At 39.7% G+C, this 23,134-nt stretch overlaps 1 protein-coding gene across 4 annotated transcripts in view; it reads left to right on the top strand.

Annotated features, from left to right (window-relative positions):
- MPP3 (MAGUK p55 scaffold protein 3) overlaps positions 1 to 23,134 on the top strand; it is a 110,759-nt gene that overhangs the window by 61,144 nt on the left and 26,481 nt on the right. For all 4 annotated transcript variants that reach the window (XM_084616075.1, XM_084616076.1, XM_084616078.1 and 1 more), the window contains 11 exons: positions 710 to 790; positions 3,676 to 3,813; positions 5,047 to 5,128; positions 6,802 to 6,887; positions 8,205 to 8,279; positions 9,753 to 9,949; positions 14,015 to 14,079; positions 15,588 to 15,608; positions 17,276 to 17,317; positions 17,801 to 17,956; positions 18,545 to 18,625. In XM_084616075.1, coding sequence (XP_084472201.1) covers positions 710 to 790; positions 3,676 to 3,813; positions 5,047 to 5,128; positions 6,802 to 6,887; positions 8,205 to 8,279; positions 9,753 to 9,949; positions 14,015 to 14,079; positions 15,588 to 15,608; positions 17,276 to 17,317; positions 17,801 to 17,956; positions 18,545 to 18,625 — 1,024 coding nt within the window. The remainder of the gene's footprint in view (positions 1 to 709; positions 791 to 3,675; positions 3,814 to 5,046; positions 5,129 to 6,801; positions 6,888 to 8,204; positions 8,280 to 9,752; positions 9,950 to 14,014; positions 14,080 to 15,587; positions 15,609 to 17,275; positions 17,318 to 17,800; positions 17,957 to 18,544; positions 18,626 to 23,134) is intronic.

Raw genomic sequence — 23,134 nt, 5'->3', positions numbered from 1 at the left:
TGATAGAACTCATCTGTACCCATTTATAATTGATCAGGAAGGTCACTCTTCAGTGGTACGTGAAGTTGGTCTCTGAGCCCCCCACCCCCAACATGCAATAAAAACTCCAAGGCCCATGTGTGCCACAACAACTGTTTTTCTGCATATAAAAGCCAGGGCCGGCATTAGGAGGTAGCAAGCAGGGCAATTGCTTGGAGCCCCCATGCAGTGGGGCTGGGCTTTCTGCCCTGGGCCCCTGTGAGTCTAATGCTGACCATGCTTGGTGGCCCCCCTGAAACCTGCTTACGGCCTTCCTAGGGGGTCCCAGGCTCCTGGCTGAGAACCACTGCTCTAGCTGGGGATGTAATCATGTACTGGAAAGCCTGGAAGTATTTGGAATATTTGAAATGATTTATCAGATCCCCATGACAATGTACTAGTAAAGGCTAGTTAATCAACTTAGAGTTAGTGTTGGTGTATTTGTATAGGGTTTACATCTAAAGGCCTCAATTTTTGTCCATTTTCAGGCACTACTATAATATACACATAATAAAGCAGGTTAGAGGCATGCATATCTTTCAGGATACATGCATATTTTATTGAAATTGCCTTTAAATGCATATTTCAGTTACTGTTGCTTCTTGGAAACATGACAGAAATTAACAAACGTTGACCAGAAAATCCAGTTGCAAATATATTGCCTTATGTTCTTTTGTTAATACTTTTTAAGGTAATTGAAGAGTTGCAAACTACACCAGTGAATAATGAAGAAAAAGAGCTGCTTCAGCTATTGTCAACACCACATCTTCGGGTAAAACACATACTCTTAAGCAATGCAATTCTCAGCATGATTCCCAGACAGAAAATATTGTTAAGGGCAAGTTACAACTAAGATTACCTAAGAGGAGGGGGAGACCCCAAATATGCTTCCTAAGGATTGCAGGGCTGGGGTTCTAATTCCTAGACATTTTAAGATGTGTGCAGAATCTGTCTCCTTCTGCAGATCGAGGAGACCAGGGGTTTGTGGCATGTGGGGTTCCTAATGCAGAAAGGGTCATTATCCTTCCCTCCTACATATTTTCGAAGGTGGGAGCATTGTCCCTATCTTACTGCCGCCACCAGCCCTCTGCTCACTATAATCCATCTTCACCACCACACTGCAGACCTCTTAAGTATGAATCCTGTTTGGCCTCTCTTTGTTAATCCATGGAGTTTATTATGGCTCATGACTGTTCTGAAGAATTTATTTTAACTCATCTGTCTCAGTCAGTGCAGGATCCCTGGAGCTGTGGGAGAGCATAAATTACCAGAGCTCACGTGCTATTTGGGAGAGCCCGTTTAAAATCTTAGTTACTTTAAAAACTGGACTGCAAGCAACAAAACTTTGGTTCTGTGCATTAGCGCTTGAGTAGATGAGCCCAGTGAACTGTTATTTCTCTTCTACCATTTGTTTTGTTTTTGACAGTGTTGCAAAAATAAGTTAGAAGAAGCTGTGGAGCCTCATGGTCATGACTCTATTTCAGTTGCTATTATTCAAGAACCCCTTCTCCACTTTTACTTCAGTTTGTTGAAAAGTTGTTACAGGCCCAGCTGTAACCTATTAATTTGGGGGGCGGGAGCTGGTGGATTTTATTTGGCTGCTCAATAATCATAGGACAGCAGTAATTAAATATTATAAATACAGATTTTGCATTTACAAAGCACCTTCCTTCCCTTTCAAGATTGCGATATGTTTGACAAACGTTAACTCAATTGGGCTTCTTTGGGAGCTAGTCAAGACATTTTTGGCCACAAATCAAAATGTAGCGAACTATATTTTTACTGGCATGCTGCTGCCAGCCGGGGTCCCGGCCACCAGCCCCGCTCAGCCAAGCTGCCTGCCTGGGTGAATGGAACCCCAGGCCAGCAGCAGGCTGAGCGGGGCCGGCGGCCAGGAGCTGGGAGACAGAACCCCAGACTGGTGGTGGGCTGAGCGGCCCACCACTGGTCTGGGGTTCTGTCCACTGGCCCTGCTCAGCCCGCTGACGGTCTGGAGTTCCGGCTGCCGGCCCCGCTCAGCCTGCTGCTGGCCTGAGTGAACGGAATCCCCGGCCAGCAGCAGGCTTAGCAGATCTGGCGGCTGGGACCCCAGCTGGCAGGAGCTGGCGGAACCCCACACCGGCAGCAAGTGAGCTGCTGCCAGTCTGGGGTTCTATCCGCCACCCAGCTCAGCTTCCTGACAATCTGGGGTTCCGGCCCCTGGCCCCTTGCCAGCCTGGGTCCCGGCCATCTGCCCCGCTCAGCCTGCTGCCACCTGGGATACCAGTTGCCAGCCCCGCTCACCTCACTGCTGGTCTGGGGTTCCAGCTGCCTGGCCCCCTGCCAGCCGGGGTCCGGGCCTCCGGCCCTGCTCAGCCCTTCTGCTGGCCTGGGATACTGGCAGCCAGCCCAGGGCTCTGCAGGCCTTATCAAAAATTATACCACAATTAGCTTAAAAACTTGAAAACTGAATTTTTTTGTATATTACAGTAATCATTAAAAATGTATAATGTTAATAAATACATAGGTTTGATGAAACAAAGTAGTTGTACTTATGTGCCTGTGCTTAATTTGTGTTTTCAATGATTTACCTTCTAAAAGAAATCTCGCATGTCTCGCACCCCAAGAAAGGGCATCTCTCACCCCCAAGGGGTGCATGCACCCCAGGTTAAGAACCACTGCACTAAACTGATAAGATCATAAGATCTGCATTTTAATTTAATTTTAACTGAAGCTTCTTAAACATTTTTAAAACCTTGTTTACTTTACATACAAGAATAGTTTAGTTATATAATATAGACTTTTAGAGACCTTCTAAAAACGTTAAAATGTATTACCGGCATGCAAAACCTTAAATTAAAGTGAATAAATGAAGACTCTGCACACCACTTCTGAAAGGTTGCCGACCCCTGTGCTATTGAAAGTTAAATTAAAAAAAGAAAAGAAAATGTAGCCATAGAATGTGATATTATAATATACCAGTAGACTCCCAATAAAGTTGTATGGTTGGTTGTCATCTGAGCTTCCAAATATGCATTATGTGAAATATTTATTGATGTAAGACAAACCCTGTAATGCAGTCTTTCCAATTTCTTTTCTCTAATGCTAAATGCCTCTGTGGCTAGATCATTCCAGGGAAGAGCAAATGACTGGTGCAGATGAAAAGTGTAAAGGATTTGCCTGCAAAAAAGACAAAGCATTATTATACACAAAAATCTGCACAAGCAAGATCATTTTAAAGGGTGACTTGAGAAGCAGTTAAGTACTTTCTTTATCATCCCTCGCTTTCAGTTAGTGCATGGTCCTGTTCCTACTGATGTCCATAATAAAACTCCCATTGACTTTGGAGGTACAGGATCAGGCCCTTAAAGGTGAAGGGAAGAGGAAATATTCAGGATTCTTTCTTTGAGTATGCAGGTGTCTTTTTAACGCAAATTGGATCTTTAGCTTCCTTTTTCACTAAAGCAGGCAGAGCAGAAACTCATTATGTTAGCTGTGAACCTTTGTACTCTTTTAGACAAGAAATAGTTTATGCTTGCCAAGAAAATAATACATGGATTTTCACCAAAGTAGACATGCTCTTTTTGCACTGGCTCTTATGTCTGGAATAAGAGAAATGGGATCCTTCTCAATTTTGCCTGAACTATTTTAATCTTTTATTTTTTTCTTATTGTACAGGCAATGCTTGTAGTACATGATACTGTTGCCCAGAAGAACTTTGACCCAGTCCTTCCCCCTCTGCCAGACAATATTGATGATGATTTTGATGAAGAATCCGTTAAAATTGTTCGTCTAGTGAAGAATAAAGAGCCGTTGGTATGTATAGGGTACTCCTTTCGGCAGCGTGTAGAGTACATAAACTACACTCCCCCGCCCCAACATGAGTATAAATAGCAGTATAGATAATGAGGCACTGCTTAAGCTACTAGGGTAAAGATACTCGTGACCTGTCTCTATTAATTCAAGGGGTATCTCCCTGACTACACTGCTATTTTTAGCACTGTAGTGACCTGCTGCTGAAGTTTTTCCCCAGTACAGGGAAAGACTTCTGCAACAGGGAGCTGCCTGGGCCTTTTTCTGCCACAGGGAAAGACTCTCTGCTCCACCAGCGCCCTGTTGCAGGAGCCTTTCCTTGGGGCAGGGGAAGGCTCTGGTAGCTTCCTACTGCTATCCAGTATCTTTCTGCAGCAGGAGCTTTTCCCTGAGGTAAGAAAACAGGAGTGAATTTCATTCTAAGCAAAGGCTGTACCATACGTGTTTACAAGGCTTATGCAGCTATTGAATTTGGGCATCTCCTAAGGTGTACATGAAGCAACGCTCATATGAAACTGTCTCATTCAGTGAACTTTGGCAACTGAAAATGTACACAGCATAACACACTAAGCTCTTTCTTCATTTCTATAAAGTTCATTCAGTAAGTCCATGTCTCCTGGAACTTACACTGTGTAGTACAGGGTCTGACTAAATATTTCAAATTTAAATTTTTTCTTTTAAAAAAAACAAACCAGGAAATTCCATTTTAAAAAAAAAAAAGCTATATTAAAGAGTCCAGAAGCAAAAGTTAAGGTTGTGCATTCAACCCCAATTCTTCCCCTTGTGCTTCTGCATTACAAAACAGTCATCACTTATATACTATTTCCCAAATACAATATACATTTTTTCAATCTTTCCTCATAGGTAGTGTTTTCTAGACCTTTAACCATTTTTTTTGCTCTTTTCTGGACTCTTCCAATTCAGCCACATCTTTCCTGAAATATGGCGTCCAGAACTGGACACAATACTCCAGTTGAGGCCTAATCAGCACAGAGTAGAGTGGTAGAAGGGATTGCAGTTGTACTCACCCATCTGATTATCATATAAAAGCAGTGTCCAAACACAAGTTGGGTTGATAGCAAAATTAGTTACGAAGGAAGACAAAATTTACTTATTGTTTTCCCCATACGAAAAGACCAAATTCAATTTTTCAAAATTTAATCAGCTTTTTCATTATTTTGCCATTAAATGTGCTCTAAATAAATGCTTTATCCTGGTTTATTATTTATGTTTCAGGGTGCCACCATCAGAAGGGATGAGCATACAGGGGCTGTGATTGTAGCGAGAATCATGAGAGGTGGTGCAGCTGACCGCAGTGGTAGGTTTCTGAATAAAAGCAGTTTCAAAATACAATTTATAAACTACATTTTAAAACTTGTAAAAAGGTTCTAATAATTTCTAATGAAATCCTATGGTTACTCACCAGCAAAGCTAGCTCTTTGAATACTGACATTTACCCTACAGATATCCAAATAAATGCTTATTCAGCATGTCTCCAGTCTCCACAGGGTTAATTCCTAATATATTTGACCTTGCACTTCTTAGAGGCAGCTCTATTAGAATTTATTAAATGATCTGAATTGGGCTTGCATGGAGATTTTATACATAGCAAATAAAGTATTGAAGTGTCATTAATTTTTGTTATAATTTGTCCTATTTAATACAATAGTAATACAATCCCAATGCTAATGTATTACTATGATGAAGAAATATTAGCAAATTACAGCTTTCTTCTAGTCTCTTATTAGCATTTTTCATATTAAAATAATCTGATAAGACATTTATTGTGAAGGGGATAAAACAGTGCCATTAGCATTTCCGCTTCACATCAATAATGCACCTTTTTAATCTGATTCTCTGTAATATGGTTAATAGGATAAAAACTGCCAATAGAATGAGGAAGACTAGTCTCAAATTTTGACTTAAAAAAGCCTCCTTGCTTTTTTTTTTTTTTTTTTTTTTACTTTTAACCCAGAACCTTGGTGTGCTTTCAGCTCCGAATACTGTTGATGTAACACACCAAGGCTACTGTGCTGACCCTTTTCAAAGAACTTCTAAATATTCTTTTGTAGAAATACCAGTTTGAAATAAGAGTGTCTACCCAGTTATCCTATTGTTAGTACTAAGTCTTCCTGTAAAAGGTAGACGTCAGCGAAGAAATAAGGTCATTTGTATTTTACATAAATCAGTAAGACATACTAAATGTTTATGTGTGGACCCATAGTGATTGTGAGCCATATCATTCTGTCCAGTTCTATGCAGAACTTCCCACTGGCGTCATTGGGAATTCCACTTTAAAACAGATGGAGAGAGATGTTCCTCTGGTATGATCGAGAGCTGCTGGCTGTTTGTTTTGTTGTGAAGTTCTAGTATGGTCAGTAACTAGTGCTGACATTACTAGGAGTACAAAACTGGACTGCATGAGCAAAGCTAAACCCTTTATGGTTCGCTCTAGGTTATAGTTTCAAAATTTAGCCCATTAGACTTTCCGAGACCATGCTGTGTAGAGCTGTCTATAAATAGCTCACAGCAGCAGAGGCCTTTCAGCATGAAGAATTAGCAGCTTATCTTCTAATTCTATAAGAGTTGTCCATCTTTGCAAGTCAATTCCAGTATAATGTCCGAAGTGCAGACAGGGGATTCAGACACAGATGCAGTGTACCAAAACAGCTTGGTAAAAATGGTCCCTCATTGCAGGTCCAGTACACAGACAGTGTGGTTAGACACTAAGCTTCCTCCTGACCATTACCATGGGACACATGGTTTGCAGTGTCCTCTCTCTCCCCATTGCCATTTTAGGTGATTTTTAGGGTTACTGTTGAAGAATGCCAGGTAGTGTGAGGGCAGGAGACTGTAAGGTGCAATGTTGGCAGAGTACAGGACTAGTATGGAAAGTCATGACGTACATACGGTTAACATGGGTGTGGGTAATAGGTGAGCAGCAGCTTAGCAGGCTAAGTATTAGTTCTAATATAGTTATTTTGTTTTTAGGTCTTGTCCATGTTGGAGATGAGCTAAAAGAAGTCAATGGGATTGCTGTGCTTCACAAACGACCAGAAGAAATTAGTCAGATTTTGGTCTGCTCTTATTTTTACTTTGAGATCTATTATTACCAAGTAGGCTTGTTAAAGCAGTAGCTAGGTGACCCTTGTCCCTCATTTAATAATATTACACAGGTATAACTGAGGACAGAATTGGGCTGTCTTTACAATGTGCTTATGAATTTATTCCAGCTTATGAATTTATTCCAACTGTTTATAATCAAATAAATAACTTTCAGTTTTAAAGTTAAGAAAGTTGCATGAAACTTCGAGTTTGATTCTGAACATGATGAATATGATAACCTAGGTTATCTATGGCTCTGACCAAGAGCTTCTCTTTTATGATTGGTTCATGACATGAGAATCGCAGATTAAAAAAATATATCCTTAAAATATATGCAGTGTATTCATAATGTGGAGTGCTAGGGAGCTGAACGAAGCCTCATCTCAGAGGCATGGGTCTCATGTAGGCTTCCTGCACAGCTGCAAACCTCTCTCCTCACCCCCTATGACATTAACACATTCTTGCTTAAATCCCTACTCAGACCCTCCTGTTCTCAAGCCCTGCGTATGTCTACCCCTTCACATACCTGCTCATCTCCACAAGGCCCCTGCCCCAAGAGAACCTTCTCTCCCACCGCTCTCGTATCCCCTCTTGTGCCTTGGCTCATCATGGTCTCTGTGAGGAATGAAGCTGATGGGTCAGGGAGGCAGATGGAACTGCTTTGATCAGCCAACCAGCTAATTTTGTTTTACATCAAAACGGTTTTGCTGACTAAAGGGAATAGCTGTGTTTAAAGTTTCAAAAGTGGCCTATATGTGAGATGAAGTTAGAATGTGTGTGAAGTATAGAGTTTCTGGGGACAGTAGTTATTTAACTAGACGGACTTGAAAAAAATATATAGAAAACATGACAAAACCTTTTTGAATTTTATCTGCAAAAATTAGTCAATATTGTACTTTAAAAAGACAGACTGTTCTATCCTGTGGATTGTGTCTAAATTGGAAACTAAATGTAATAATTAAATATGAAGAGAGATTTTTTAGTGCAAGCCTCAATATAGGCTTAGCTTGGGAGTCACTATACAGGTCTCCATAATTAAGAGGATACTGCACAGGGTAACACATACAAGGGATAAAAAGGAACAGAATATACACTTGACATCTTTGGGGCATCATGGTAACTACCATAAAGCTAAAAAAGTGTCTTTTCAAAGTTGAATGCCTTGGTTTGGCATGTGAAGGCTGAGATGATCAGACAATTCACTAGCACCAGAAACTGAATCAGAGTGTGCTGCAGCGTTTCTTTGTACTATTTCAATTGAAAGAAATGTATTTTTCTCTTTTTCTCAGGCTCAGTCTCAGGGATCAATAACATTAAAAATAATTCCGGCCATCAAAGAAGAAGATCGTCTGAAGGACAGCAAGGTATGAAACCCATCTGAAATCTCTCTTTAAAAATAAATAAATAAATAAAAAATCTAGGGCATAGTTCTGCAGTTCTTGTGCATGGAAGACTCTTGCTGATTTCATTGGGAAATACCAATTGCAAAATGAGACCCTAAATTGATTTATATCTAAAGGAATAATATGGTACTCTCAGAAAGAAAATTTTTGCTAAACAGAAATAATTTGGAAGATTCCAGGCTGCATATGAACACTAATTTTGCGACAAGCTACGGTACAAATCTACTCTGTGCTAGCCTGTCGCACATGAAGTGGCCATGTGGACCTTGCTGCTGTGCACTCAAAGTTTCTTTGTGCACTTTAATTTACACCAATTTCAAAGTGCACAGTAGAACATGTAGTGCACAACAGGCTAGAATGGGTAGATTTACACTTTATCTTACCACGAACTAAGGGTCTGGTTAACTCTTGATGCATCTTCCCTTGTAGCATTTCCAATATCTAGCATTTTCTCTTGCTCCATAAAACCAAAACTCTTATCCAGGTCTGCACCATCTCTCACCTTGAGAACTGTAACCACCTCCTCTCTGGCCTTCTTGAAATCCACTCAAGTCAAAATGCTGCTGCCATTTTCCTTGCACATAGCTTTGACAGTGTTACCCCACTAACTCTGAGGTCCCTTCACTGACTCCAACTTCTTCACTGCATAAATGCAAACTTCAGGTCCTCCCCTTCAAAACTCTTCATGACTAAACCTCCTGTGTTCTTACCCAGTTGTCTATATTGGTCATGAACCAGCCCAACAATTGCAGTCTCCAGTGTCTGCTAATCCTTTTCAAGGACTCCTTCCTGGCAGCTCCACATGCATGGAGTACCCTCTCATAATCAATTCACAAATCCACTTTTAGATCCTTTCAAATATATTTCAAGCTCCATTTCTCTTATGACCATAGTAAGATGCCTAATAATGACTGGCAGGTTGCATGCTACAGATTCTTCTAAATCTGGTGTCCATTTGTGTAGTACAAAAAAAGTTTTGTAGATACTGAATCGCATAACTTTTATAAATAAATAGCTAATCTACACAAACTTGTGTTTCCATTACTGTTACCATATCGCCCCCTCCCTAGCCCCTCTCCTTATTTTCCCTCTAGCCAGTTGTTATATTTTGTCCTTATTTAGACAAAGATGGTTTCAGTTAGGACTGTCTGAGTAGATGTTTGTGCAGTGCCCAGTGCAGTGAGGCCCCGGTCCTTCTTTGGGCCTTGGTGTGCTACCACGCTACTTCTTTTTCCTAGGTACTATCAAAGTCACATTTTCTACAGTAGTGAGCAAATCAAATTTGTATGTAAGTGTAGCTTGATACTCCTCCACTTCAGTATGAAACCACATATAATCTGTATAATATTTAGGGATGTGGAAATGCCATTTAAAAAGTGCTTTAAAATTCTACATGGGACAAACGGCAAAGAGTATGTTATTTTTTTCTTAAAGGTATTTATGAGGGCACTCTTCTGCTATAATCCAAAAGAGGACAAAGCCATTCCCTGTCAGGAGGCAGGATTGCCATTTAAGAGAAGACACATCTTAGAAGTTGTGAGCCAGGATGATCCAACATGGTGGCAAGCAAAGCGTGTTGGTGATACCAACCTCAGGGCAGGATTGATCCCTTCAAAACAGTTCCAAGAAAGGTTTGTCAGTGAAAGTTATAGGATGATACATTCATTAATCATAACCATAATGTTATATTATTTTTGTGGTGCTTTTAGTGCTTCAGCACTTTGTTTGGGGACATTCCTGTCATAAAATAAGAAGTAAGTATAGGAAATGCTGGATCAGGCTAGGAGGCTATCTGCTCTGGCATCCTGTCTCTGGCAGTGGCCAATACCAAAAGCGCCAGAGAAAGGTGCCAAAATCCCCAAAATGGACAAATGATGCAAATAGCCTTCCTAGCTCTGGCAATAAATTGTTAGTTTATGTCCTGAAGCATGAAGGCTGACATAGTTTCTCCTTTTTTTTTTTTTTTTTTTTAACCTAGTGTAAATGTCTCTCCCTTGAACTTTTGTAAGTTCTTGACCTTATGGATACCATGTGGCAGTGAGCTCCACAGGTGCCTTATACATTGCATAACAAGTATTCTCATTGTTAAATTTGTTTCATTATTGGAAATACTTTACACAGGAAGATATTTTGTGATTACAAAGTAATTTTCTCCCTGTGCTTCACTTTTCTCCTCTACAAAATGGAGATAATACTTCCTATATCTTCTCCACAGTGAGGATTTTGAGGCTAAATTAATTTTGTTAAGGTGAAATGCTTATGTGGAAGGGGCTATATGAATGGACAATGTTACACAGTGCAGCTGCCATAGTGGAGAAACAAGGTGCCCTTCCTTTTTATTATGCAAGAAGACTGTATAGTTTAGGTTGATTTTACTACTTAGCATTTTGGCCATTTCCAAAACAGACTTGAGATGAAATCTAGAAGAAAGGTTGCCACAATTTCCTAAATAAAAATTATGTAAATTGGTTAAGCCATGTATAAATAACTGAGCTGCAGCAAGTAGATTGTAGTTCATAATACAAATCTGCACTATGTAATACAGATATGGAAATGAGAGGTTCAGCCCACAGCATATACATTTAAGCACATGAAAAATATTTTTGGCACAACGATAAATGAAGAAGCTGCCAAGACACATAACATATGGCGACAGCAAAACACTGTCTGGAATTGTCCAGGATATTGGAGAGAAGATCCTGAACAACTATTTTTTCAAGAATAAGGGAAAACAAGGAATAACATGGGAACTGCTGATCACGGATAGTATTGGGACAGCTGGAAGGTAGACAGCAAGATAAACTGTTTTCTATCCAAACTCTATAGCAAGTTTTTTTAGTCTGGCATCTGGCACTGCCCACTGTCAGAAGGCTGCATACTGGGCTAGAGGGACAATTGTCCTGACCCAATATGGCCATCCTTATATTAGTTCCGAGAAGCGATCTAAAGTAAGGACCTGATCCTGCTTGCTCCTGAGCACCACAAGCTCTCATAAAATCATAGAATCATAGAATATCAGGGTTGGAAGGGACCTCAGGAGGTCATCTAGTCCAACCCCCTGCTCAAAAGCAGGACCCATCCCCAATTAAATCATCCCAGCCAGGGCTTTGTCAAGCCTGACCTTAAAAACTTCTAAGGAAGGAGATTCCACCACCTCCCTAGGCAACGCATTCCAGTGTTTCACCACTCTCCTGGTGAAAAAGTTTTTCCTAATATCCAACCTAAACCTCCCCCACTGCAACTTGAGACCATTACTCCTCGTCCTGTCCTCTTCTACCACTGAGAATAGTCTAGAACCATCCTCTCTGGAACCACCTCTCAGGTAGTTGAAAGCAGCTATCAAATCCCCCCTCATTCTTCTCTTCTGCAGACTAAACAATCCCAGTTCCCTCAGCCTCTCCTCATAAGTCATGTGTTCCAGACCCCTAATCATTTTTGTTGCCCTTCGCTGGACTCCTTCCAATTTATCCACATCCTTCTTGTAGTGTGGGGCCCAAAACTGGACACAGTACTCCAGATGAGGCCTCACCAATGTTGAATAGAGGGGGACGATCACGTCCCTCGATCTGCTCGCTATGCCCCTACTTATACATCCCAAAATGCCATTGGCCTTCTTGGCAACAAGGGCACACTGCTGACTCATATCCAGCTTCTCGTCCACTGTCACCCCTAGGTCCTTTTCTGCAGAACTGCTGCCTAGCCATTCAGTCCCTAGTCTGTAGCTGTGCATTGGCTTCTTCCATCCTAAGTGCAGGACCCTGCACTTATCCTTATTGAACCTCATCAGATTTCTTTTGGCCCAATCCTCCAATTTGTCTAGGTCCCTCTGTATCCTATCCCTGCCCTCCAGTGTATCTACCACTCCTCCCAGTTTCGTATCATCCACAAATTTGCTGAGAGTGCAATTCACACCATCCTCCAGATCATTTATGAAGATATTGAACAAAACCAGCCCCAGGACCGACCCCTGGGGCACTCCACTTGACACCGGCTGCCAACTAGACATGGAGCCATTGATCACTACCCGTTGAGCCTGACAATCTAGCCAACTTTCTACCCTTTCTACCCTACTCTCATTAAATTGTGACCTCTTAGGAGCAGAGTAAGAGTGTGTGTGATTTCTACATAATGTTAAAATCATCCTTCTGAAAGAAGATGTTCTGTTACAGGTAGAGAGGAGACCAACAAGAACAGAAAAGGGTCTTTTCCCCTTTATACCCAGATACTCATTGTTACCCATTCAAGTGGCATCTCTTGCCTCTACTTAGAAGATCAAGTTTTTTTCCAGGCAACTTCTGATTGGGTTTGAGCTGAGCAGGGAAGCCATACAGAAAAGCGACCTTTATCACTTGGAGATAAGTCCTGAAGCTGCCTTGAAGACTTACCATCACCATTAGGGATTCATTACAGACATCTCCCCCTAAAGAGCTTCTACTGCCACTGGGATTTGGGGCACAGCAATACTAATGCTGCTTGGAGCCAAAGATGGGGGAAAATACCGCCATGTGATACCAATTCAGGTGGAGAGGACCTGAAAGAGGCCACACTGAACAACTGCTAAGGTCCGGATGAAGAGAAACTACTGTGAATAATCACCACAGCTGGTGAGACAAGAACAAAAAGAAACTACTCCAAGCGCTTCAGTTTTTCCTGGTGGAGGATGGGGTTCCCCGTTTTCTCCTCAGGAGAGAGTTCTTCTACTGGAAAGCGAAACCAGAACTGCCTGCCCAAGTTACCACTTCTGTGGGAGTGAATTACTGCAGCAGCAGAGTGTAGTAATTAAGGCTTCTTCTTGTTTTAATGTTCAGAGCTATTATGAAGTTTCCATGACAAACAAGGCTGCATTATGCAAAAATGAGAGAGTCTAAAAGGGGCTGTTGCCTGTAAATGCTATTAATGAACATTGCAGCAAATGCCAGGTATCAGAGGGGTAGCCATGTTAGTCTGTATCCACAATAACAACGAGGAGTCCAGTGGCACCTTAAAGACTAATAGATTTATTTGGGCCTAAGCTTCTGTGGGTAAACAGATACAGTCATAAATATATGCACTGGCACATGAAGAGTGTATATATGCCAGTGTATATATTTATGCCTGTATCTGTAATTTTCACTCCATGCATCTGAAGAAATGGGTTTTTTACCCACAAAAGCTTAGGCCCAAATAAATCTGTTAGTCTTTAAGGTGCCACCGGACTCCTTGTTGTTTTTGCAGCAAATGGAGATGTCTTTGAACAGCATGAGATTTTGAAGTGAAGCAAGTGGAAGGATCTAGCAATGATTTCAACATCTGTGTTACATATTTTGTACTAGTATTGAGTTTTTACACATGCTGATCTCTTAAAACAATAAGAGAAAAGCATCAGATATTACCTTAGACTAAAATATTAAGTGTGTGTCAGGCCGGCTCTGAGCTCCTTAAATGCAAGGAGGTAGTTGATGTATTTCTGTGATAGTCTTTCCCTGGTATATTCACCTTTTGGCATCTCTTTTCCACCTGTTACCCAGCAGTGACAATTTGAAGTCATTAAATATAATGTTTAAAAAATGCATCTAAGCCAGAATCAGATAAGTTTGCCTTTTGCAAAGTGTTGCAAGAAAAAGCTTTAATTTTTCATCTGCCATACCATCATATGTATAAATTGTCTATATTAAAATTCTTTATAAGTCACTCATGTATAACTATTTAATATTTAGGCGTTTGAATTATAGAAGAACTATAGGCACTCTGCAAAACTCCAAAACTGTAAAGAAGCCATTATGTAAGTTTCAACAGATCTTTATTTCTTCAATGAATTCACTGTTGATATATCAACTTTCCAGTAGGTTGACATGATTTTAATCATGTGCTTAAATATTTGTTACTCTGATGTCATAGATAATGTTAATGATGATTAGCTGTCACATGGAAGGATTTGGGTTTGCGTTTTGCCCAGTATTGCGAGTCCCAGGCATTCAAAAACAAAACAAAAAAGAAAACCAATGAATGAGCCCCCAAAGTCATAAGATTGAATTAAAAATAATGAAATTTTAAAATAATGAGATGTTAAACATAATAAAGTTTAGACTTGTTATTTACCAGCTGGGCTTTGAGCTTTAGGGGTGTCTGTGAGCGGGGTGGAATGGGGGTCACATTTTCAAGCTTTTCTTTGCAAGCTCAAGGGCCAGAAATGTACTTAAAAATAAGAAAAGAGGGGTTAAGGGGGAAGCTGAGATTATCACATAATCTTATGATTTCAAAAACTGGGGTTTTAAAGGCCCTCACAAAATAATCAAAGATTCATGATAAAAAACACAACAGACAAGAGTTGGGAACACTTCCCACCTCTGGACATCTGTGCTTCAGGTTGAAAGGAGAATTTAACATCACTGTCCCATTCCTTACAGTCTATGCCATAAGAAAGCTTTAGCATGTGGAAGGAAACAGCTATTGGATGTTTATTAGCAGCAGCAGCTGCTGCTGCTAATGATGGAGGGGGGGTTGGTAAAAGGGTCTCAAAAGAGAAGAAGAAAATGATACTCCTCCTGGGATCATAGAATGTAGGATGAAAGGCTGGGTGGCAGTTCTGTGTTACCACTAAGTGTAACTGGTTAAATGCTGCCCTTGAATGCTTACATTCAGCTCTTGTTGGAGTAAGAGTGCCATGTGGATGGGTGAGGCTAGAATTTGCCCCCGTATTGCCACATCGATTTAGAAAATAAAGATGCTGCTGTGCACTAGCCAAGACAGCTGGAAACCAAAGTGTAAGTTTTCAGAAATCAAGTAAATAAAGCTAGGTATCAAACTGCTGTTTTTGGAAACAAATGAATGTGCATCCCCAGTGCAACAAGTGAGCTTCTGGTCTCTCACACCCACCATCTGTTTACCTTTCAGTACTATATACATATACATTAGCCACAGAGAGGAAAGAGTGTACACGCAAGACAGCTGTCAGATAAGTTTATAAATCAAAGTGTTTCCAAATAAAATGGTTTCAATTAGCCTTTGTTAGGATGCATGTAATGCCAATTGCCTCCTACTGCTTTTAATAAGACACTCTCAAGGAAGCCAATTAATCAGAGCTGCTGGATTTAATACTACACTTTTGCAAAGGCTCCTGAGCTGGTGTGGAGATATTAAGGGGAAACATCACTTCATAGGTTCTTTTAGTATAATTTACTGACTAGTCTCACAAGCAAGAAGATTCTTCCCTTCATTCCATTGTGATTCTCAGTCATTTGTCTGCCCATCTTATAACTGTCTCACTTCTATCTTTTACGCTAACTGCAGATGATCAGTCTTCTGAGAAAGGTAGGTGCTCTGCCTATCTTGGTATGAACAAACAATGCCTTTTTTTTTTTTTTTTTTTTTTTTTTGAAACAGACAGGAACTCCCAAAGCAAAGGGGAATGCTAAAGACAATTTGCTCCTACAGCCATTTTTCTGAATTAGAATTAACCTCAAGGTATCTACAAAAATACTCAGTTTCCAATTTACTCCAAATCTAGGACAAGTGCTTCTTGTTAGCTGCTATGGGCCAAATCCTGTGTTAATTTACACCTTCTGCAGCCTGCTCAGGTCCACATGGTGAACAGGAATTATAAACTGATGCAAAACTTGGTGGGTTTGGAGTTCTACAAAAGAAAAAAAGGGTTACCTTGACACTTTCTGGGACACCAGTGTCAATCTGGTTTCATTGTCTTGGCTATTAATTTGCACTGCGTTTTACTATGTTACTTTCATTCTAATCAACTGAATTAAGATCATGTTGTTTATAATAGCCATTGTATTACTTCCTTGTCTTTTTAAACAGCAGGTGTTTTCTTAATTAACTGCTGTTCCTGCTGATATTCTCTCACATTGAATGTGCTCCTTTAGAAAAGGATGTCTCAGGTGTTGAAATTTAATTCCACTGACTTCGCTCATAGTACAAACTGCCTTCTGTCATCAGATGGCTAGTGACTTTTTTTTAGCTTTTGGGGGAGAGGCTCTAGGAGGGAGGAAGAGAAGCAAACAGCTAGTTACAGCGATGAGGGGGAAAATTTAAGAATCTTATACTTAAAGTTACTACAAATATATTCTGTTACAGTAGGCATACAATTCACTGTTCTTCACCTGCATTGAAAGAAAAGACCCCATTAATTTTACTGGACTGATATGCAGATATCTGGGACAGAAAAAAAGAGTCCTTTCTTTGGGCTGGCATCTTTTGCTATTTAAGGACTTAAGTAAAGTTAGCATGTTGCCTTTAATGTGTGTAACGTTTTGCAGGAGTGCCCTTAAAGTATAAAAAGCCAAGCTGTTTTCTTTCAGTAAGTGAGCAAGTATGACCCTTTTTTTAGTATTTTACTGTGTATAGCTATTACATTCTGCAGATTCTAGTGATTACATTTTTACTGTGCATGCTCTTGGTTTGTGTATATTATTGTATATGAATGACCCAGAGATCTGATAAAAAGCCAGTGTTAGTCTTATAATATGCTTTTTATCTATCTTTTTTTTTACAAGAGATTAGCACAGAAACAACATTAAATTTGTTGACTCTCAGTTTGAGTTCAGAGCGATGCTTCGTCTATGGTTCTCACTATTGTACTAAATGGTGCTTGAGTCTAACAAGAAGAAGTGTTCTGGATTATTAGATCCATTTGCAATCCTATGTACCAGGGAAGGTAGCGAATGAATGCCAGCCCTTCCTCTGAGTTGCTTTGTTTTTATGGGCATATAGTATTTATATTGCTTAAATGTTCTCTAACAGCAACTCTAAGCAGATGCGATGATCAATAAAAAATTTTTTACTGAGAGATGTATTCTGAGACATTAAATGGCAATTTAATATAAGGCATTAGCCATGGGCTAAACTAGTTATCATTAGTACTTGTTTATATTGATAATACAGGATGCAAAATCTTTTCCCCCAAACCACATAACATAGGTATTGTAACATCTTGCTTCCCCTTCTCTCATCATCTTTATTAACAGAAGACTGTGACTGTGAGGGATATTTCAATGGACAATATATAGGTGAGGAACCTAATTCCCAGTACTTTTTCCTGTAAAATTGGTGTGTATAATAATATGCTTCTCTTTAAATCAAGTTGCTTTTCATCTGAATTTGTTTCATGTGAGTTGTTAACTCGAAAACTGCATGCAAGGATACAACAGGCCACTGACGAAGCCTGAGCTTGGCACCAAGGATTCAAGAAGAATTCATCCCAAGGCAGCTCCTTTGTTGTGGAGACTCAAATACCTCTTTCCCCTGTTTTCCACCTGATAAACAAATGCAGTTAGTTGTCATGAACTTCCCATGGAATAGATGTATTTATGCTACAGTAGGGGGTTCATTGTATCTCTTTTATGGAGTTAAGAATTCTACTATTCCTACCCTTCCCCATCATTATAAACAAACTGGTGCATGTGATGCTTAAGACAAGCCAGTTTTCACCATACTAGTTCTTATTGAAAGACAAGCAGCTTGGACAATGTTTGTTATATTTTGCTCTTTAGCTGGTTTGCGGAGGAGCTTTAGGTTAAGTCGAAAGGAGAAACACAACAACCAGAATCAAGCAAAGCAAGCAGACATATCTGAGTTCCTAACATATGAAGAAGTCACTAAATATCAGCAGCAGCCGGGAGAAAAGCAGAGACTGGTGGTTTTGATTGGTATGTCGCAAAACTGGTCAGAAATTTTTCCATCAACATTTTTTTTAAAAGACCTTTTAAAATGAAAAGCTGAAAAAATTCCCTTCCAGAAGCTCCAAAGCAGCACTCTGAGTCTTGGCAAGGTCCTGTAGTTTACCCTGATTTCCTGCCAAAAAGTTTTGACCAGGACCTAGACATGTTTAGCTGTTAGAATAATTTATAAAAAACTGGATGTCAGAGAAAAGGAGGCTCAGTAAGATTTTCTGCAGTTCAGTAAGCCTAGCAACTCTGAGTCTAGGTATTTTTCCAGGGTAGCTTAGAGTCTGGGGGGTATCCAGAAAAACTAAATGCTGTGAACATAGAGTTTCTGCTACAGTGACTGGATAAATATCTGGTCTCCTGCCATTTAGGATTCAAGCTGCTGCTAGTGATGCTCTTTAAGGTAGAATGGGGGTGGGACATGAGTTCTTGCTGTTTTGTGCACAGATTTCTTTAAACCCTCTCCTACATCATGCATCCTATTTGTGAGATTGAAAATATTCCTTCATTCTGTTTGCAATATTTCTTTCAGAACCTAAACAAATCAGTTTTCATTTCCTTATTGCTTAGGTTCTTTAGGAGCCAGACTAAATGAGCTCAAGCAGAAAGTTGTGTCAGAGAATCCACAGGAATATGGTGTTGCAGTACCACGTAAGTAACATTTACAGGAATCTGTTTGTCCCCACCTTTTACTGTATACTGCATGCAGTAATATAGTGATTGATTGCACTACTATCCAGTCTGTTCCTGTTCCCACACTATTTACATGCATTTTTCAGAATTAGCTCAAGTTCTTCCCCCTCCTTTTGAGAGTCTGTATTTGTCTCTTATTGACTCAGCATATCACATCTCTTTCTGGGAGTATATACAGAATCTAGAATCTTGTCAGCTCCTTTGATATTTTTTTTTATTTCCCAAATGAACAGATTGCTTTTCTCAATATCCATTAAAAAAATGACTGACTACAGGGGGGAAGAAATTAGACTGTAAATCTCAAAAATTAGAATTAAAATGAAACACTTCTTATGATTCAGCAAAGAAGATAAATGTATGCTTCTTTGTTCCTATTTAAAGATGATGGTGCTGGATTAGGTACAGAGTTTTAATTCATCAATTTAATTAGAGAGAGAAAAATATTAATCTTAAGAAACAGAGAACAATAAAGCAGGCAGACTCCTTAAAATGGAAAACTGATATTTTGAATCCTGGATTAACATGTTAATTCTCTTCATACACACAGAGCCACAGTGATATGCAAGACTGGAATTTAAAAACTTATTTCAAAGTGTGGTTTTGCTCTGCTGGTGCATGAATTTATGGTCTATCAGTTATATGGAGATGGGGGCTGATGGTATACAGATTGAAATTAGCAATTTTTTAAGAACTTTGCAATAATATCACTGTGTATCTTGTTATCTGAGGGCCCCAAAAACTGATTTAGAGTTATACTGATCAATTTGTCTTCCAAAAGTTTTAAACTTATATCAAGGGAACTTCTAATGTTTGGATAGAGGCTGTTTCGCCCCCAACCCATGTGTGTAAATTTTATTTGGATTTACACACATCTGATTTAGATTGCTGGCTTTGACATGTTTCTCTTCCAGTAGCCCTTTGTTAAAGATGTGCATCACATACAGACATAATTTGTATTAGTTTTTTAAATCTGAATTTGATGTACTTGTAACATTGGAAAGTTATGGGTTTACACTTTCATGGTCAGCTTGTATCAAGCTGTGCAAATGGTCACCAGAGTGTACTGTTAAAGTAAAAGGATGACTAATAGTCATTTCTTAAGGAAATTAAAAGAAATGACAACTTCAAAGCTAAGGAAAGAAGAGCTATACTTATATAGATGGTGTATATATGGCATGAAAAAAATCAGAGTGTTACAGGAGGAGAGCAGGTAGATAATTTAGCATCCGTGAGGAATGAACAATGCTGTAATGAGAAAGCAGAGAGAACAATTCAACAGGAGGAGGTAACAGAACAAAATAACTGAGGTGAAATGAAAGTATCTACATACTGGAAATGGCCCACCTTGATTATCATACACATTGTAAGGAGAGTGATCACTTTAGATAAGCTGTTACCAGCAGGAGAGTGGGATGGGGGGAGAGAAAACCTTTTGTAGTGATAAATACCCATTTTTTCATGGTCTGTGTGTATAAAAACATCTTCTGTATTTTCCACAGTATGCATCCGATGAAGTGAGCTGTAGCTCACAAAAGCTTATGCTCAAATAAATTGGTTAGTCTCTAAGGTACCATAAGTACTCCTTTTCTTTTTGCGAATACAGACTAACATGGCTGTTACTCTGAAACCTATCTACATATAGTGACTTTTGCTTAATATATTGAATGTGAATCCATGATTGAACATTTAATATGATGTTGGTCCTGGTGAGAGTTGAGAACACACAGAAAACCAATAATTTTTAGGCTTAACAGTTAACGTTCTGAGTCTTTACCTATCTAATGCTCTAGGACTTTCTTCTTAATTCACCTCTGCTGTGCTTGTCCATCTGCAGTGTTTCTCAGCAGAGCAGGATTCATTCCCATAAATATTTGCCCCAAATCTATCATTCCTATACTTTATCCTAATTTTACACTAGTGGACAGGTATTTGAGTGCACTAGACTTCAAAGCACAAATATACAAGCGTTGCCAACCAGATGCATTAAAAAGCCACAGGTTAGATCCCAAGGATCAGGCTATTTAAGCTAATCATGAGAATCAATAAACAAAACAGTGATACCCTAACTGCAGCTTTCGAGCTGCAAATGCCTGTTTAATGGTGTCTCCTGTGGCTCTTTGCAGCATATGATATTAAAACACTGAATTAATTATTAACCAATCAGGATGCTTTTACTATGTTATTAATCAATTAAGTTAATAACTTAATACAAGTTGATATTATCAGAGCATATACTCTTTAAATGTGACTGGTACTATAGAAAAATGAAACAATGAGTTCACACTACTGTGGTTCTTCTGGGTAATGTTGACTGCTAATTTGACTCCTGAACCACTGAGGTCTGAGTACCATTGATTTAAACCAAACAGACAAATAAAAGCAAAAAAACAGCAACGGCAATGTTAATGTTGAGATTAATTGTACAACAGGCAAGAGCTCAAATTCTGATAGCAAACAGGTTTGTTTTCCTGTGCGTTACATTGGTATTTTATTGCAATATAAAATCTTGAAATAATTAAACAGAATATACTAAAGGTAACAGTTTTACAATGTCATGTCACCGTGGAAAATAACTTACTTCCCTACTGTAACTGGATTAAGGAAAAAATGAAATTTGATTTCAACAGTTGTGCAGGAATAGAGAACTACATGATGCAATTTTAAAGTTACTGGATTCAAAAGCAAGAATACTGAAAGAAGCTTGTGATAGCGAACTACTAATATTTTAAAATGTGAACAATACATAAGACACGTAGTGTATTGTGACGGGGCAAGGCCAGAAGGCTATAGAAAAGTAGTGGGAGATAGATATATTAGCTCCAGGCTAAACAAATCCCTGGTACCAAGATAAGTTAAATGGCAGCTGCTCCAGGTCAATTAGGACACCTGGGGCGATTAAGAACTTTCCAGAAGGGAGGGAGAATGCCAGGTTGATTGGGACACCTGAAGCCAATCAGGGACTGGCTGAAACTAGTTAAAAGCCTCCCAGCCAGTCTGGTGGGTGTGGATGTCAGGAGCTATGGGAGGAAGTTGCGCTGTTGGAGAGACTGAGTAGTACACACCATATCAGGCACAAGGAAGGAGTCTCTGAGGTAAGGGTGAAGTGGAGCCTGAGGAAGTGGAGGCTGCTGTGGGGAAGTAGCCCAGGGAATGATACGTGTCCTGTTTCTAAAAGGTCAGCTACCATAGTTGATACTATTAAGGTCCCTGGGCTGGAGCCTGGAGTAGAGGGCGGGCCTGGGCTCTTCCCCCCCCCCCCAACCTGTTTTGCCCCCTCCCTGATTAATCACTGAGACTGGGAGACAACAGAGACTGTACAAGGGAGGATAGCTTCTCCTCACCTCCCTTGCTGGCTTATGGTGAAAATGTCTCAGTAGACTGTGACCCTTCTCTCCATAGAGAGAAGGGTTATGTGGAGAGTCACAGTGAGCCTCTGAGGCTAGCGAAATCTGCTGGGAAATGCGGGACCCATGGAGACAAGGACAGAGCTTTGTCACAGTATGTATAGAAATAGAATGCATGTCTTAAGGACTAATGATGAGATTAACACCATACATGTCAGACCACATTTAAAATATTCACTGCACCGAGAGACATTATGGCACTCAAAAAAGGTACAGGAAAGAACTACTTAAAAAAATATAAAAGCAAGAATTCAAAGTCAGAGTTAAATCACTGATTTATTCATTTGCAAATTTGATACCATCAGCTCAGGATTAAACAAAGACTGTGAATGCTAGCCAACTACAAAAGCAGTTTCTCCTCCCTTGGTGTTCACACCTCAACTGCTAGAAGAGGGCCTCATCCTCCCTGATTGAGCTAACCTCGTTATTCCTAGCCTGATTCTTGCTTGCATATTTATACCTGCCTCTGGAAATTTCCACTACATGGGTCTGACAACGTGGGTATTCACCCACGAAAGCTCATGCTCCAATACGTCTGTTAGTCTATAAGGTGCCATAGGACTCTTTGCCGCTATCACTAATTTAGTTAGCTTGGGGAGAAAACCCAGAAATTACTCAAACAAGCCTGTTGTGTTTTTTTTTTGAAGTTCTGGGTGGAAAAAATGCTGAAAAAAACAAGCTGATTTTATTTCCTAATGATTATCTCCAGTGGGTCACATCTAATTTCCTTTTATTCTTTTAGGACCTTCTTCTGCTCCCACAGAAAGCCATGGGAATTCTGTCATTAACTTAGACTGGAGCAGGATAAGGCCTTTATATTGTTTCCAGGTTGTTTTGTGATGAATTACATGTTCTAAAATTGTTATTGGGGTTTTGGGCGTCTTTTGAGAGTTTACTTTTCTTAAAGGCTGTAGTGATACAAGAGATATTTGTAACTTGTTTACTAGAAGCGATACCATTTTCCCTAGGAACTTTTATGGTGGTGCCAGGTGCAAGGAAAAAAAAAGTGTAAAAAAACTTCTGTGTATGCTATATTATCTTAAAGAACAGAGGTTGAATTTGG

This window comes from Lepidochelys olivacea, assembly GCF_965140295.1.
Source record: "Lepidochelys olivacea isolate rLepOli2 genome assembly, chromosome: 27".
NCBI lineage: Eukaryota > Metazoa > Chordata > Testudines > Cheloniidae > Lepidochelys > Lepidochelys olivacea.
This window is presented reverse-complemented; position numbering and strand designations above follow the sequence as displayed.